Here is a 15,195-nt window from a genome sequence, read left to right as displayed (position 1 = left end):
GAGGGCGTTGCGGCCTCCCCGGGCCACGCCGAAGACGCGGCAGTATGACACGGAGCCGCGGCGGCCCCCGCGGCCCACCCCGCCGGCGCAGCGAGGTGCAGGACAGCGGCCGCAGCCGCGGCAACCTCTCGCGACGCGGCGAGGCACCAGGGCGTTGCGGCCTCCCCGGGCCACGCCGAAGACGCGGCAGTATGACACGGAGCCGCGGCGGCCCCCGCGGCCCACCCCACCGGCGCAGCGAGGTGCGGGACAGCGGCCGCAGCCGCAGCAACCTCTCGCGACGCGGCGAGGCACCAGGGCGTTGCGGCCTCCCCGGGCCACGCCGAAGACGCGGCGGTATGACACGGAGCCGCGGCGGCCCCCGCGGCCCACCCCGCCGGCGCAGCGAGGTGCGGGACAGCGGCCACAGCCGCGGCAACCTCTCGCGACGCGGCGAGGCACGAGGGCGTTGCGGCCTCCCTGGGCCACGCCGAAGACGCGGCGGTATGACACGGAGCCGCGGCGGCCCCCGTGGCCCACCCTGCCGGCGCAGCGAGGTGCGGGACAGCGGCCGCAGCCGTGGCAACCTCTCGCGACGCGGCGAGGCACCACGGCGTTGCGGCCTCCCCGGCCCACGCCGAAGACGCGGCGTTATAACACGGAGCCGCGGCGGCATCCATGACAAGGGACGCAGGCACGGCGTGGTGCAGAGCCGCGGCATCGCCGGTGGCCGGCCCCGTGAGCGCGGCGACAGGTGGAGCCGCGGCAGCACCCGCGGCCCATTCCGGCGGCACGGCGATGTACGGGGCAGCGGCAGCTACCGCTGCCCACCCCGGCGGCCCGGCGAGGACGGCACGCGCGCACTTACCCGGGGCCCCCCCGGCGGGCGCAGCTTGATGTAGAGTCGCGTCGTCGCCGGCGGCTGGTCCCGCAGGAGCGGCGTGCCGAGAAAGCCCGGCCGCGTCGGTGGAGAGACGTGCGTCGCGGTCGCCATGGCAGCCATGGCGCCGACTTGCGGCGTCGCAGCAACAATGTCCGCCGGCCGCCGCGTCGCAGCCGTAGTAGCGGCCGCATACGGCTCCCGAGCCAACATGGCTGCCGCGGATTGCGTCGCAGCCAACATGGCGGCCATTTCCGGTGGAGCGGTCACTGGGAAAACGGCGGTGCTTTCAACGTTGGCAGTTAACAGTTGCTCCCGTCCCGAGTGCGGGGCGGTTGGCTGCGTCCGTGCCTCCACCTCGGCCAACCTGACGGTCAGCTGCCCCACCGCCTGCAGGAGCTGGTGCAGCAGAGTTGCGGGGACGCTCTCCGTCTCTGGCGGCGGCGGTGAGCTGGCACTCCCCGCAGCTGACTCCTCCCGCTCCGGGCCGCTCGTCTCCATGGGGACCGTCACCGGGGTCCCGGGCTCCGGTGTCATTGCTGGAGCCTCCTCTCCGCCTTCGGCACCCTCCAAGTCATGTGCCGGTGGGTTCTTACGCCGTGCGCCCGCTTTTGATATGTTGGCGACGGTGTAAACTTCTGACACCAGTTGTTTAGTAGTTGTTTCTGTTGTAGACGGAGGTACTCGGAGACGGAGGTGAGTTAGGGGCTTCCGCCAGGGTTTATTAACAAGTATCACTATAAAGGGTTCCCTCATCACCCCTTCCACTATCCCCGTTCCTCCAGTGACCCCGCTTACGTCACGGGGTCTCCCTTAAATACCCTCTGAGGCGAGATGTCACGTGCACTGCCCAGCGCGTGCGACCCCACGTCCCGTGATGTCACCGCACCGGACAGCGCACGCGACGCCACCACTCTCCTCTACTCCTCTACATTTTTTTGTATATTCGCAGACCTTTTACACAATTTCCCGGGAATCTCCTCAGCAGGAGACAGTTTTGGTTGTGTGCATGTTTCCCTCCGATGTACCGTTTGGGAGATCCAGAGAATGACAGACGACCGGATACTTACGAATTTTATACAAATACTGCCTGCAGTCTATTTGTTTAGCAGTATTCAGTCTGTGCACAGTTGTATGTACTAAACAAAAGTTATCTACTTACATTTTCGATCAAGAAACGGAAACACCCTGTATTGCACTAACAAAATAACATGTATTTATCTAGGATTGCATCACTGAACCTCAAGAATACTTTTTTCAGGAGGGTCCTGCATTGATATATTTGGACAATTCCATTAAAAGCAGAAGACTCAAACAAAGAGAAAACACAAAGTCTCAAGAAATAGCCTGAAAATCCATTTTCTGTACTGTCTTGTCCTGGCAATCTTTAAACCCAGTGGGTTTGACATTTTTCACAAAACTGCGTAATACACCAAACTCATTGCATAAAAAATTCCATAGTGTCTCTAATTTGTATTTGTTCCGTGAGCCATATGTTCATTGTGTTTTTCCATGTTTATTCACATACGTTTTAGGTTTTGTCCAGTTTGCTTTGTCATTGCCCTCATTTCTCATTAATTGGTCATTTTGAATTTTCACTTTGATGTTAAATTATTGTTGTGATTGTTTTTTTTACAGATACAACATTATCACCAGGATTACCAACAACATTCTCAACATCCCAAGGCTCCACAGTCTCAACATCACAAGGCCCAACAGTCTCAACATCACTCGGTTCAACAGTCTCAACATCACTCGGTTCAACAGTCTCAATATCACTCGGTTCAACAGTCTCAACATCACTAGGCCCAACAATCTCAACATCACAAGGTCCAACAGTCTCAACATCACAAGGCCCAACAATCTCAACATCACAAAGTTCAACATTCTCAACATCACTCGGTTCAACAGTCTCAACATCACAAGGCCCAACAGTCTCAACATCACAAGGCCCAATAATCTCAACATCACAAGGTTCAACATTCTCAACATCGCTCGGTTCAACAGTCTCAACATCACAAGGCACAACAGTCTCAACATCACAAGGTTCAACATTCTCAACATCACAAAGCCCAACATTCTCAACATCACAAGGTTCAACATTCTCACCATCACTCGGTTCAACAGTCTCAACATCACAAGGCACAACATTCTCAACATCACTCGGTTCAACAGTCTCAACATCACTCGGCCCAACATTCTCAACATCACTCGGTTCAACAGTCTCAACATCACAAAGCCCAACATTCTCAACATCACAAGGTTCAACATTCTCACCATCACTCGGTTCAACAGTCTCAACATTACAAGGCCCAACAGTCTCAACATCACTCGGTTCAACAGTCTCAACATCACTCGGTTCAACAGTCTCTACATCACAAGGCCCTACATTCTCATCATCACTCGGTTCAACAGTCACAACATTACAAGACCCAACAGTCTCAAAATCACTTGGTTCAACAATCTCAACATCACAAGGTTCAACAGTCTCAACATCACTCGGTTCAACATTCTCAACATCACAAGGCCCAACATTCTCAACATCACAAGGTTCAACAGTCTCAACATCACTCGGTTCAACAGTCTCAACATCACTCGGTTCAACAGTCTCAACATCACTCGGTTCAACAGTCTCAACATCACAAGGCCCAACATTCTCATCATCACTCGGTTCAACAGTCTCAACATCACAAGGCCCAACAGTCTCAACATCACTTGGTTCAACAATCTCAACATCACTTGGTTCAACAATCTCAACATCACAAGGTTCAACAGTCTCAACATCACAAGGCCAAACAATCTCTACATCACAAGGTTCAACAGTCTCAACATCACTCGGTTCAACATTCTCAACATCACAAGGCCCAACATTCTCAACATCACAAGGTTCAACAGTCTCAACATCACTCGGTTCAATATTCTCAACATCACTCGGTTCAACAATCTCAACATCACTCGGTTCAACAGTCTCAACATCACAAGGTCCAACATTCTCAACATCACAAGGCTCAACAGTCTCAACATCACACGGTTCAACAGTCTCAACATCACTCGGTTCAACAGTCTCAACATCACAAGGCCCAACAGTCTCAACATCACAAGGCACAACAGTCTCAACATCACTCGGCTCAACAGTCTCAACATCACTCGGCTCAACAATCTCAACATCACTCGGCTCAACAGTCTCAACATCCCAAGGTTCAACAGTCTCAACATCACTCAGCTCAACAGTCTCAACATCGCTCGGCTCAACAATCTCAACATCATTAGGTTCAACAGTCTCAACATCCCAAGGTTCAACAGTCTCTACATCACTCGGCTCAACAGTCTCAACATCACAAGGTTCAACAGTCTCTACATCACTCGGCTCAACAATCTCAACATCACAAGGTTCAATAGTCTCAACATCACAAGGCTCAACAATCTCAACATCACTAGGTTCAACAGTCTCAACATCCCAAGGTTCAACAGTCTCTACATCACAAGGCACAACAGTCTCAACATCACAAGGTTCAACATTCTCAACATCACTCGGCACAACAGTCTCAACATCACAAGGTTCAATAGTTTCAACATCACTAGGTTCAACATTCTCAACATCACTAGGTTCAACATTCTCAACATCCCAAGGTTCAACAGTCTCAACATCACTCAGTTCAACAGTCTCAACATCACAAGGCCCAACAGTCTCAACATCACAAGGCACAACAGTCTCAACATCACTCGGCTCAACAGTCTCAACATCACTCGGCTCAACAATCTCAACATCACTCGGCTCAACAGTCTCAACATCCCAAGGTTCAACAGTCTCAACATCACAAGGCCCAACAGTCTCAACATCACAAGGCACAACAGTCTCAACATCACTCGGCTCAACAGTCTCAACATCACTCGGCTCAACAATCTCAACATCACTCGGCTCAACAGTCTCAACATCCCAAGGTTCAACAGTCTCAACATCACTCGGCTCAACAGTCTCAACATCCCAAGGTTCAACAGTCTCTACATCACTCGGCTCAACAGTCTCAACATCACAAGGTTCAACAGTCTCTACATCACTCGGCTCAACAATCTCAACATCACAAGGTTCAATAGTCTCAACATCACAAGGCTCAACAATCTCAACATCACTAGGTTCAACAGTCTCAACATCCCAAGGTTCAACAGTCTCTACATCACTCGGCTCAACAGTCTCAACATCACAAGGTTCAATAGTCTCAACATCACTCGGCTCAACATTCTCAACATCACTCGGTTCAACAGTCTCAACATCACAAGGCACAACAGTCTCAACATCACAAGGTTCAACATTCTCAACATCACTCGGCACAACAGTCTCAACATCACAAGGTTCAATAGTTTCAACATCACTCGGTTCAACATTCTCAACATCACTAGGTTCAACATTCTCAACATCCCAAGGTTCAACAGTCTCAACATCACAAGGTTCAACAGTCTCAACATCACTCGGTTCAACAGTCTCAACATCACAAGGCCCAACAGTCTCAACATCACAAGGCACAACAGTCTCAACATCACTCGGCTCAACAGTCTCAACATCACTCGGCTCAACAATCTCAACATCACTCGGCTCAACAGTCTCAACATCCCAAGGTTCAACAGTCTCAACATCACTCGGCTCAACAGTCTCAACATCACTCGGCTCAACAAGCTCAACATCACTAGGTTCAACAGTCTCAACATCCCAAGGTTCAACAGTCTCAACATCACTCGGCTCAACAGTCTCAACATCACAAGGTTCAATAGTCTCAACATCACTCGGCTCAACAATCTCAACATCACTCGGTTCAACAGTCTCAACATCACAAGGCACAACAGTCTCAACATCACAAGGTTCAATAGTTTCAACATCACTCGGTTCAACATTCTCAACATCACTAGGTTCAACATTCTCAACATCCCAAGGCTCAACCATCTCAACATCACAAGGTCCAACAGTCTTAACATCACTAGCACCATCACATGGGAGTACAAGTCAAGTTTCTTCAACAAAACCACCTGAAATAACATTTCCAGGTATAGCAATACAATACAGCACAGTATAGTCTTAACAGCAAGCTAATTAGCAGCACTTTAAAGCATTTCATAATCCCTTTTCAAACCTGAAGATTACCTCATAAAGTGAATATGATTGAAAAAAAAGATCAAGTACCTTTTTGTATGGCTAAGGTGGCAATTCAAGAGCCAGGCAAACATGTGTGCAAATCAAAAATAAGATACAATATGTTCGCTAAAGAACTGTCTTGAACAGAAAATTATAGCAGGAATCCCACCTTACTCTGCCTGTCAACATGACATCACCATTCTTGCACACATTCTGTAGATTGCGGCATTTTTTGTATCATCTAGGCAGCAAAAGCACAACAAAGGCATGCTGTTCAGACACCTCTTCCGAGATGTCTGAACAGCATGGAAGCATAGGCCAAATAACCCCCTCGAGGGGCCCTCTATATATATATATATCTCCTTCTCCTGGAGGCCCTTCCGCCAGCCCTAGCCTGAGCAAGAAATTGCAGGGCTGCACATTTTCCGAAAATACTGCTCTAAAAGGGAATTGCAGGCACTATTCAAATGTAGGCTTTCGGCAAAGACACAAACCCACTGTAACCGATCTCGAGAATCAATGAAGTATTTAAAATTCCCACTGATCGTAATTTGATATATATTTAAACATGTTGCATTGTAGTACGTATTGCATATATGGTATAGGTTTATATCCCATTTCTCAGGGCACCCTAGGTATTTGTGTAGTTTTATTTTTTAAAGAACGAATGACTTTGAAAGAGGCATGGCAAGATGTTTTTCAAAACAGAGATGTTTTAAATACTGCAGGAAGTAACTGTAGTACATCAGCTTGGGGTATTTCCTCTTACTGAGCTGTATAAATGCCCATATGTTGCAATAAGCACACATGGAAAGTAAATATACTACAACTGTGGATAAGTACAATGTAATTTGTATGCCTAATGTGCATAATCACATCGTGTTTTCTTGTTTTACCAGTGACATGTCCGAACATAGAATGTGTAAATGGAGGAACGGCGGATTGTAACACTGGTCAGTGCAAATGTTCAAATCAATTTAGTGGCCCAACATGTGAGGTTTACCAGAATGCATTTCAGGCCGGTAAGTCTCATGAGTGCTTCATGTAATTTTACTTTAATAGAGCACCTACCTTCACTTTACTGATAAAGTCTGACAGCGAATAAACACTTACTATTTTTAAACGTATCCAACTTCAATAAAGCGGAACTCCTATTATCCATGGTGGTAATGTGGATCCTATTTTCTGCAAATTTAGGCCACTTGAATGCGGGATGGGGGGGAAAAAACATCAATTGAGAATTAGGAGAATAGAACCATGGATAATAGGAGTTTCCATGGATCCTACCTATGACACGGATAATAGGGCAGATGAGTTCTACTGCAGCGGTGGCCGACCTGTAACAGACCAAGAGCCAAAAGGACCCATTAGTTGTGCAAAAAGCCAAGTGTACATTTATAATGGTATATATATTGCTTTCCCACCTGATGACGGACGCTTGTGTTGCGCCCGAAACGTCGTGATTTATTTTATTTTATATCTACGTGACTTTACCGAATCAAAGAGTATGGATTCCTGCAGTCACGAAAGCTTGAAATCAAGATTATATTGGCAGTTTTTGGCACAGCACGGGACACATTTATTCTTTTTTGCTCCGACTGTGATAGTACGTTCTACGTTGTGCTCCTTTGATAGGGCCGCACGTGGTGGATTAAAGAGCCGCATGCGACTCAGGAGACGCCGGTTGGCCACCGCTGTTCTACTGTATTGCTTTAATATGATCACCTCACAGTATAAATATTATGCTATTGAATGAAATGCGTATGTCCTAATTCGGAAATTAAAAGGTTTAAATTAGCCGTCTGTTTCAACCAAAAACATCGTGGAGACATGTTGCAACAAAAATAAAATTATTCGTTCCTACTCCACAATGAACTTCGAACTTTTCTAACTTGACATCCTGCTTTAAAATATCACAATGTAAATATTACTATGTAAATCACAGAGCTGAGTATTTAGCACTTGCAAAATGTAATAATAATATCCACACCTTCAACATTATAAATTATTATTATTTACCTTTAAGGTGTTTTAGTCCACGTTTGATACTTTGTTGGTTTTTATATGGAATTGGTCAAACACACCAATGTAGGATCCTCTTCAAAGAATCTTAAAGACTCAGTGTTGATTTTTCTGGACAAGTACTTTGGAAATGATTTAATCAATCAGGATTTCACCGATGTTATCGTGCTTATCCTTGAAGAATCGTGCTATAGTTTGATTGGCAAGGTAATTTCAATCAAAGTTTTTTTGCATACGCATGAAAGCAGCGAAGATTGGTAGTCTTCCAAGTTTGTACGGACATAAAGGGTGTGTGTATCATGAATGTGTGGTTACATATAATTTTACTTCATCGGCTTTTCACACTTACAGAGGGACCACTAAAATCTGCAAATATTACCATTCGAATAACAAATGAAGAATTTTCCATGGACTTGAAAAATAAAACACATCCTGTATACAAGGCATTTGAGAGAAAGTTTCTGAATTATGTAAGTACAGATGTTTTTATTGCAAAGTTCAGTCAACAATATAAATCGTTTCATTGGTCCGATAAATATTTTTAACTCTCAATAATGATAGTAACTTTTTAAAAATCACGAAATGCTTGAATTTGTACGTAACTAATCATTTGTTGTTGGTTTATTTGTAGATGAAAAACATTTATTCGCAGATTTTTGGATTCCAAAGTACAGAAATTATTGAAATTACGTAAGTTTGCTTTTTTTTGCATACATCATGAGTTTCATATTTTCGGGCAGGAATGGGTATGTCCATAAAAGTATCATCCATTATTAAATAATACATTGCAATCGGTGTGTGCTCGGTCTTTAAAGCCACATGCACACGGTGGGATACAGATTTTATGGCACGAGTCTAATCTCTCTAAACCTGAGAACACGAGAGCGTTCCTGGTGTTCGCAAGAAAGAAAACAATGAGATTAAACTTCAGAGTGGTCGAGATAATTAAAAAAACAATTGATGCTGGAGCATACTTTTTCTGGGTTATTACCACCCACAGCCAGCACTCATGTGCTAAATGATGGCGAAGTCACCGTGGAGCTTGTGCCAGGCTAAGTGCACTATGAGATTACGCGGTGCGTCGAAGGCACGCTGGCAGGATGCGGGACAGGACCAGGTGATATGGGTGATGTCCTGTCTTTTGATGCCCTGTCCTGGCCCACGTTAGGGCTAACACGCACGCATAACTCTGTGTGCTACGGGGCCGTCCATAAATGACGTCACGCACCTGGAGGGAGGGGGGGTCAGACATTTGTGACGATGTGTGACGAGGGGGGGGGTTGAGAAATATGACGTCACAACAAAATGCGCAACTTTAAATAAATATAAACAACACGTTCTACTTAATTAAATAGACTTTTTAATAAATGTTTTCTCCAACAACATCAGAGTGCAGCGCCACATTAAATACGCACTACAATGACAATAGTTTAAAGCGATTTGAAGCATGTTTATTTAGGGGGGGGGGGCAGAGCTTTGTCACGTCATATTTGAGGGGGGGGTCTGACTTTTGTGACGCCGTGTGACGAGGGGGTGGGGTCAAAAATCGTCCAAAATCGCGTGACGTCATTTATGGACGGCCCCTACGGCACTACAACAGAGCGGCCATAGCCGCTGCTTATGTGTTACAGAGTGGGGTCGCGTACATTCACATGGGGGTTAGAGGATCACAAAGGGATCATGTGTTGTACTGTACTGCATTTGTATGCAGTAACTGCAAGTAAGTCACTGCATGCTATCTATAATTTCCTGAGTGCACTCAATCCACTTCCCATGCAGATGAAAAGGCCAAACATCCCAATAATGAACAGTTTATACAGTGATATTTAATCAACCTACTTATTATTACTGATGTTAATGATACGAAATAGGTTAACGGGTTCATTATTGTTGCTGCTCTATTCGTAAATAATATGGCCATTTGCTTCAGATACATTTATTTCCACTGGTATGTGTGTTTAATGCACTTGTTACAAGTTAAAAAGGCCAACAGTATTCGTGTATATTATTTTCAGCATTAACTACAACATAAGGCATTGCAATATTATAATGCAGCATTAAATTACCACACTCGTATTGTATTTCATTGGTGCAATTACGTTTTTACGAAGTTAATTATTCCTAGAAATTCTGCGGGCTAATCCGTACTGTAAAAGTTATATTTGTTCGTGCTGAAAACCATATTAACTTTGAATTTACTTACTGCATGGTGAAATATCGTTGATGCAATATAATCTTAAGACACTTGTGGTATAAACTTTGGTTGTAAACTATACAACCTAACAATTGAATTGTGTTTGTGATGCTCACAGTAATGGAAGTACAGTGGTGGATCACAGAGTCACTTTTCAGTACTCTCACAGTCCTGATAACTCCCCGGTCCTGAACGACTTGCAAAACAGTATAGAAAAAGCATTCAGCAATACGACATGCATTCTCCAGGACAGCATTACAACTTCACCAGGTAAGTTGTGCATAGCATGTGTGCCTTAATTATGGACACGTGCAAAAACAACTTTTAAATAGCGTTCCATCATCTCAAAAGGGAAATTAGAGTGAGAGCAGAGCGTTGACTAGGACAATATCCTAAGAAGAGTGTCCCTTGCTTTTAGCATGGAATTAAGTGAGCCTGACTCTGCTGATGAGACACTTAATGTTGAAGCTAGTCCTTCCACATAAACATCTGGCAGTTCACCGGCAATGAGTCAAGCAAGCTTGACTGCTGATGATATAGTGAATATTGAAACCGGTCCAGAGTTTGTTTGTACTAAATTGATGCTCTTAAAAGTATTCGCTTCCAGAATGCCGTGGGGTCGATGGGTTGTGTAATTTTTTCGTGACGTGGCGAGGCAGATCTATAAAGTATAATAACACATACATTACATTTATAAAGATTATTTCTACAAGGAAAGAAAATTGCTAGAGAAGACATTGTCTGCTTATCTACGAGTATGGAGTGGAGTGGTGTGTTTATTTATTTATCAACTTATTTATTTATTTACTTTTTGTTTGAGAAAGGGAAACGGAAGAAAACTGGAAAGTCTTGTGGGCTGTGGCGTGAAATGGAGAAAATAATTTGGACTGAGAAAAATAGTAATGAGGAAGTTCTAGAGTAGGTTAGGTCGGAGAGACATTTGTTTCAAACAATTTAAAAAAACATAAATTATTTGCATTGGACACGTTCTCAGAGGTGAGAGGTTGATGAAGGAAGTTGGAGGATGTAGTAAACCATCTTCTTGGTTCTTTCGGTAAAGTCACGTAGAAGGGAAATAATAAAAATAAAACACAATCAAATAAAATTCTCACGACGTTTCGGCCACAACACAAGCAGCCGTCCTTGTGTTGTGGCCGAAACGTCGTGACAATTTTATTTTATTATGATTTATTTTTCTTATTCTATTATTTCCCTTCTACGTGAATTTACCAAAAGAACCAAGAAGATGAATCCCTGCAGTCACGAAAGCTTTAAATCGAGATGTAGTAAACGTCAAATACTGCTCGTATAACTTGAAGGCAGCAAGGGGTAACGCACAGTGACGTGAGGAAGGAACCTCAAAATCAGACAGGTTGGAGTGTGAGACAGAGACCTGTCAATGGGCATTGTCGAAGCAAATGGCAGTTTTCTTGGGCTCACACAAAACAGTGCATTGTGTAGAGTACTCTACAGTATGCGTAATTATTTTCACAGTGTTTGTTCTATTTTTTATATGATTACTTCAATTGGCTACTTATTACTTTTATACAAGCACTGTCAATTACATTTCGCTGCATTAGATTGCACAGATTATTCTTGATGTGCTATGGCCAAACAGGAAGCAATTGCACTGCTCTATTTGTATCAATGATGCATTAAGGTATTGGAGTTTAGTTTTAACTATTCAGAAAAATAATTCGTTGTGCCGATATAGTTTTTACACAATTTGATATTGTGTCATCTATTCCGCCGAGGATCTTATCCCGAGTGTGCCATCAGTGCCATGCCACTGGACGCAGAATCCATTGGGAACTCTCGCAGGCCAATGCGAGCATTCGCGTACATCGCACGACAAATAAGATTCAGTATTTTAAAATCTCAGAACTGAAATGTTGCCCAATTAAGTGCAGAAACAACATTTTCGTTTGAGCAATCAATGGAGAACCTGTGACCGAGCACAAAAACAGCTGTCTGATAGAGCGTGTGATTTTTACTTTTTACCAAGATTATTAATACTCCAATGTTATCCACAACTTATTGTCGCAGGGGGGTTTTCACGTAATTGTCATTCATATGGCTGGAAGGATTTGGGGGAGGGGGTTGGTCATTGGTAACCTGGCTGAGACACACAACTCACCACTGCACAGGCGCTGTGCCTGGGGGTCAAAGCCAGGATCTCAGCGGCACCATCTCGGGTCCTCTTGACCTCTGAATCATCTCACGCAAAGTTTAATTACATTTGAATAAGTGAACCTTGAATTTTTTTTTTATGCAGAAAAATATATAACTGATTGGTAAAAAAAAAGCCAAATATCAATCACATCATTGAAAGAACATTTTTGATTTTTTTTTAATTAATAACAAAAAAACATAATTCCTTAAATTATAACATTTCAATGCAATTTACTAAACTATACCATAAGCTCCAAACTGGTTTTACTGCTATAATGTTGATGTTTTTACACGCGTTGTGAATGCATGTTATATCTTACAGAGGAAAACTGCATGGGATTTTATTTGGACGTAAATAAGACAGTTATAGCTGCAGACAATACAGTTGTCAACGGTAAGTCCAATTCTTTCTTTTTCTGTCTGAATGTGGCGACTGTTTTGTGGTTGTGATACTCGTGTCAGTGATAAAGAAATGCAATCTAGATAAAATTGTTGACAGGTTTTCATGTTCAAACAATTGCGATTGGTGAAAGCAGGAATTGGAAGGCACAAATGCTGATCATGAATGTGTGCTACTTAGCATAAAACTGTACATGAACAATCACCAAATTATTTTTTTATTAAAATTGCTGAACAAAAGTACTCACAATTATTGTGATGGGGAAAAGGGTCGCGTCATAATTATATCTGACGTGATTTTATACCCTTTGACGATGACACGCAGTAAATACAATAAACTCGACACACGCATCAACAACGGTGTGGCTTCATATTCTTGGTTCTTTAGGTAAAGTCACGTAGAAGGGAAATAATAAAATCATAAAAATATAAAACAATACAATTCTCACGACGTTTCGACTGCAACACAAGCAATCATCATCAGGTGTGAAATCCACAGCAAGAAAATTTGAAATCCACAAGCAGGAAAATTTGAAGAAAAAAAATCTTGCTGTGGATTTCACACCTGATGATGATTGCTTGTGTTGCAGTCGAAACGTCGTGAGAATTTTATTGTTTTATATTTTTATTATTTTATTATTTACCTTCTACGTGACTTTATCGAAATAACCAAGAATATGAATCCCTGCAGTCACGAAAGCTTTAAATCAAAATTTAACAGTGTGGCTGTAAACAAAAAAACCGATGTAATCAGTGACGTTGTGGGCAATGTCCTTTTTTCATGTTACATAGAGCCCAGTGAGATAGAGTGGATTATAACAGTTACAGACTGCACTTAACACTATGGGGCCTAATAAGAGTAATTTTGTCTAATGTTTTCTGATGACCACAACTTTTTAAATAGGCATATTAATAGTTACCTAATAGTAGCTATTGAGTCACAGACAAACCCTTCAATAATTTAAAGCATTACTACATATACTCATTTAATAAGCTATAAAATGTTGCTGGAAACAAAGCATTATGGGCATATACTCTGAATATATTTAAAGCCAATCTTAAAACTTTTAATAATCAGGGAAAACAGTGCGGGGTGTTGCCTGTGTGTGGATGAACAATACATATTATCTCTTGCGATGTCCTTTGCATATTACCTTATCCCAGAAATAACCTAAGACGATTATGTGTACGCTCTCCTTGACGACTGATAAGTAATGTTCATGTTGGGTCATTTCTAGGTGTGGCAGATTGGTGTCAATATGTTCAACTCAGTCAATACTATGAGTATTTTGCAAACGGCAGCACTTCAGAGTGTATTTCTGAATGTATTGTAAACAACTCAAAATATCACACGTGTGGGCCTGGAACGTGCCAAATACATGCAACTGGACCGGTGTGTGAGTAAGTATTCATCATTCCTTTAAGGCGAAGTGAAGCAGCAGAGACAGAAACGTAACTGCAACAAAAAAAACAGTCGTAAATGCTACGTACAACTTCACATGGATATTATGTACAACACCAACTCTTTGTCATCGCTTTCAACATCACACTTCCGATTAACACGCTTAGCGATGTACGGTACGAAAGAAATTCAACAAATATACATTACGGCCTACTGAATAAACTATTTTTTAAATAATATGCAGTAGGGGGAATGTGACCTCGTGTATATTTTAGTTTAATCTTCCATATCTTTACTCCATTAATAGTACACGTGTATATGGTGTGTACTCCAACACATCTCCAAAAGACTGTTCAGGGCAACTGAATAACCTTTAAAAGCACTAATTAATTAAAAGCTATATTAATACGATTTTAATTTATTAAAACATCTACGTGTTTAACACGTGGGCTTTCGTGACCAACACTATGATTCATAAATGGTTTATTTAGAATTAGATCGTGTAGGTATAGTGTCAATGTGAGCTGATGATGCTGGCTGTAATAGCCAGCAAAACGCCATTTAACCTTGTCGAACTTTGTTTTCTTTTCAACACAACCGGTATGAATTTCTATTTAAAGATTTCGTGACTGCAGGGATTTATCTTCTTGGTTATTTCGGTAAAGTCATGTAGAAGGGAAATAATAAAATAATAAAAATAAAACATAATAAAATAATTCTCACGACGTTTCGGCCACAACGCAAGCAGCCGTCCTCAGGTGAAGAACAGGTCTGTCGGAAAGACAGCGTCTGAATGAAACACCACCAGGCTTGGAGCGTATATTTAAGCTGAGTTGGAGAGCGTACGCATATGCAAATTCTTTTGTCAAGGCGCTCTTCCCCCTCCAACCCAGCTTAAATATACGCTCCAAGCCTAGTGGTGTTTCATTCAGACGCTGTTTTTCCGACAGACCTATTCTTCACCTGATGACGGCTGCTTGCGTTGTGGCCGAAACGTCGTGAGAATTGTTTTATTATGTTTT

The 15,195-nt window shown here is 43.1% G+C and overlaps 1 protein-coding gene across 1 annotated transcript; it reads left to right on the top strand.

The window, feature by feature from the left end:
• The first annotated feature begins 1,358 nt into the window (after positions 1 to 1,358).
• LOC144728245 (uncharacterized) lies at positions 1,359 to 6,967 on the top strand. Its single transcript, XM_078607551.1, has 3 exons — positions 1,359 to 1,432; positions 2,498 to 5,896; positions 6,884 to 6,967. The coding sequence occupies exons 1-2, from the start codon at positions 1,359 to 1,361 to the stop codon at positions 5,880 to 5,882; spliced, it is 3,459 nt and encodes a 1,152-aa protein (XP_078463677.1). The 3' UTR covers positions 5,883 to 5,896; positions 6,884 to 6,967.
• The last annotated feature ends 8,228 nt before the right edge of the window (positions 6,968 to 15,195 follow it).

Source organism: Lampetra planeri, chromosome 28 (assembly GCF_965212315.1).
Source record: "Lampetra planeri chromosome 28, kcLamPlan1.2.h2, whole genome shotgun sequence".
Lineage (NCBI taxonomy): Eukaryota > Metazoa > Chordata > Hyperoartia > Petromyzontiformes > Petromyzontidae > Lampetra > Lampetra planeri.
Note: the sequence above shows the minus strand (reverse complement) of the source record. Positions and strands in the feature narration are given on the sequence as shown.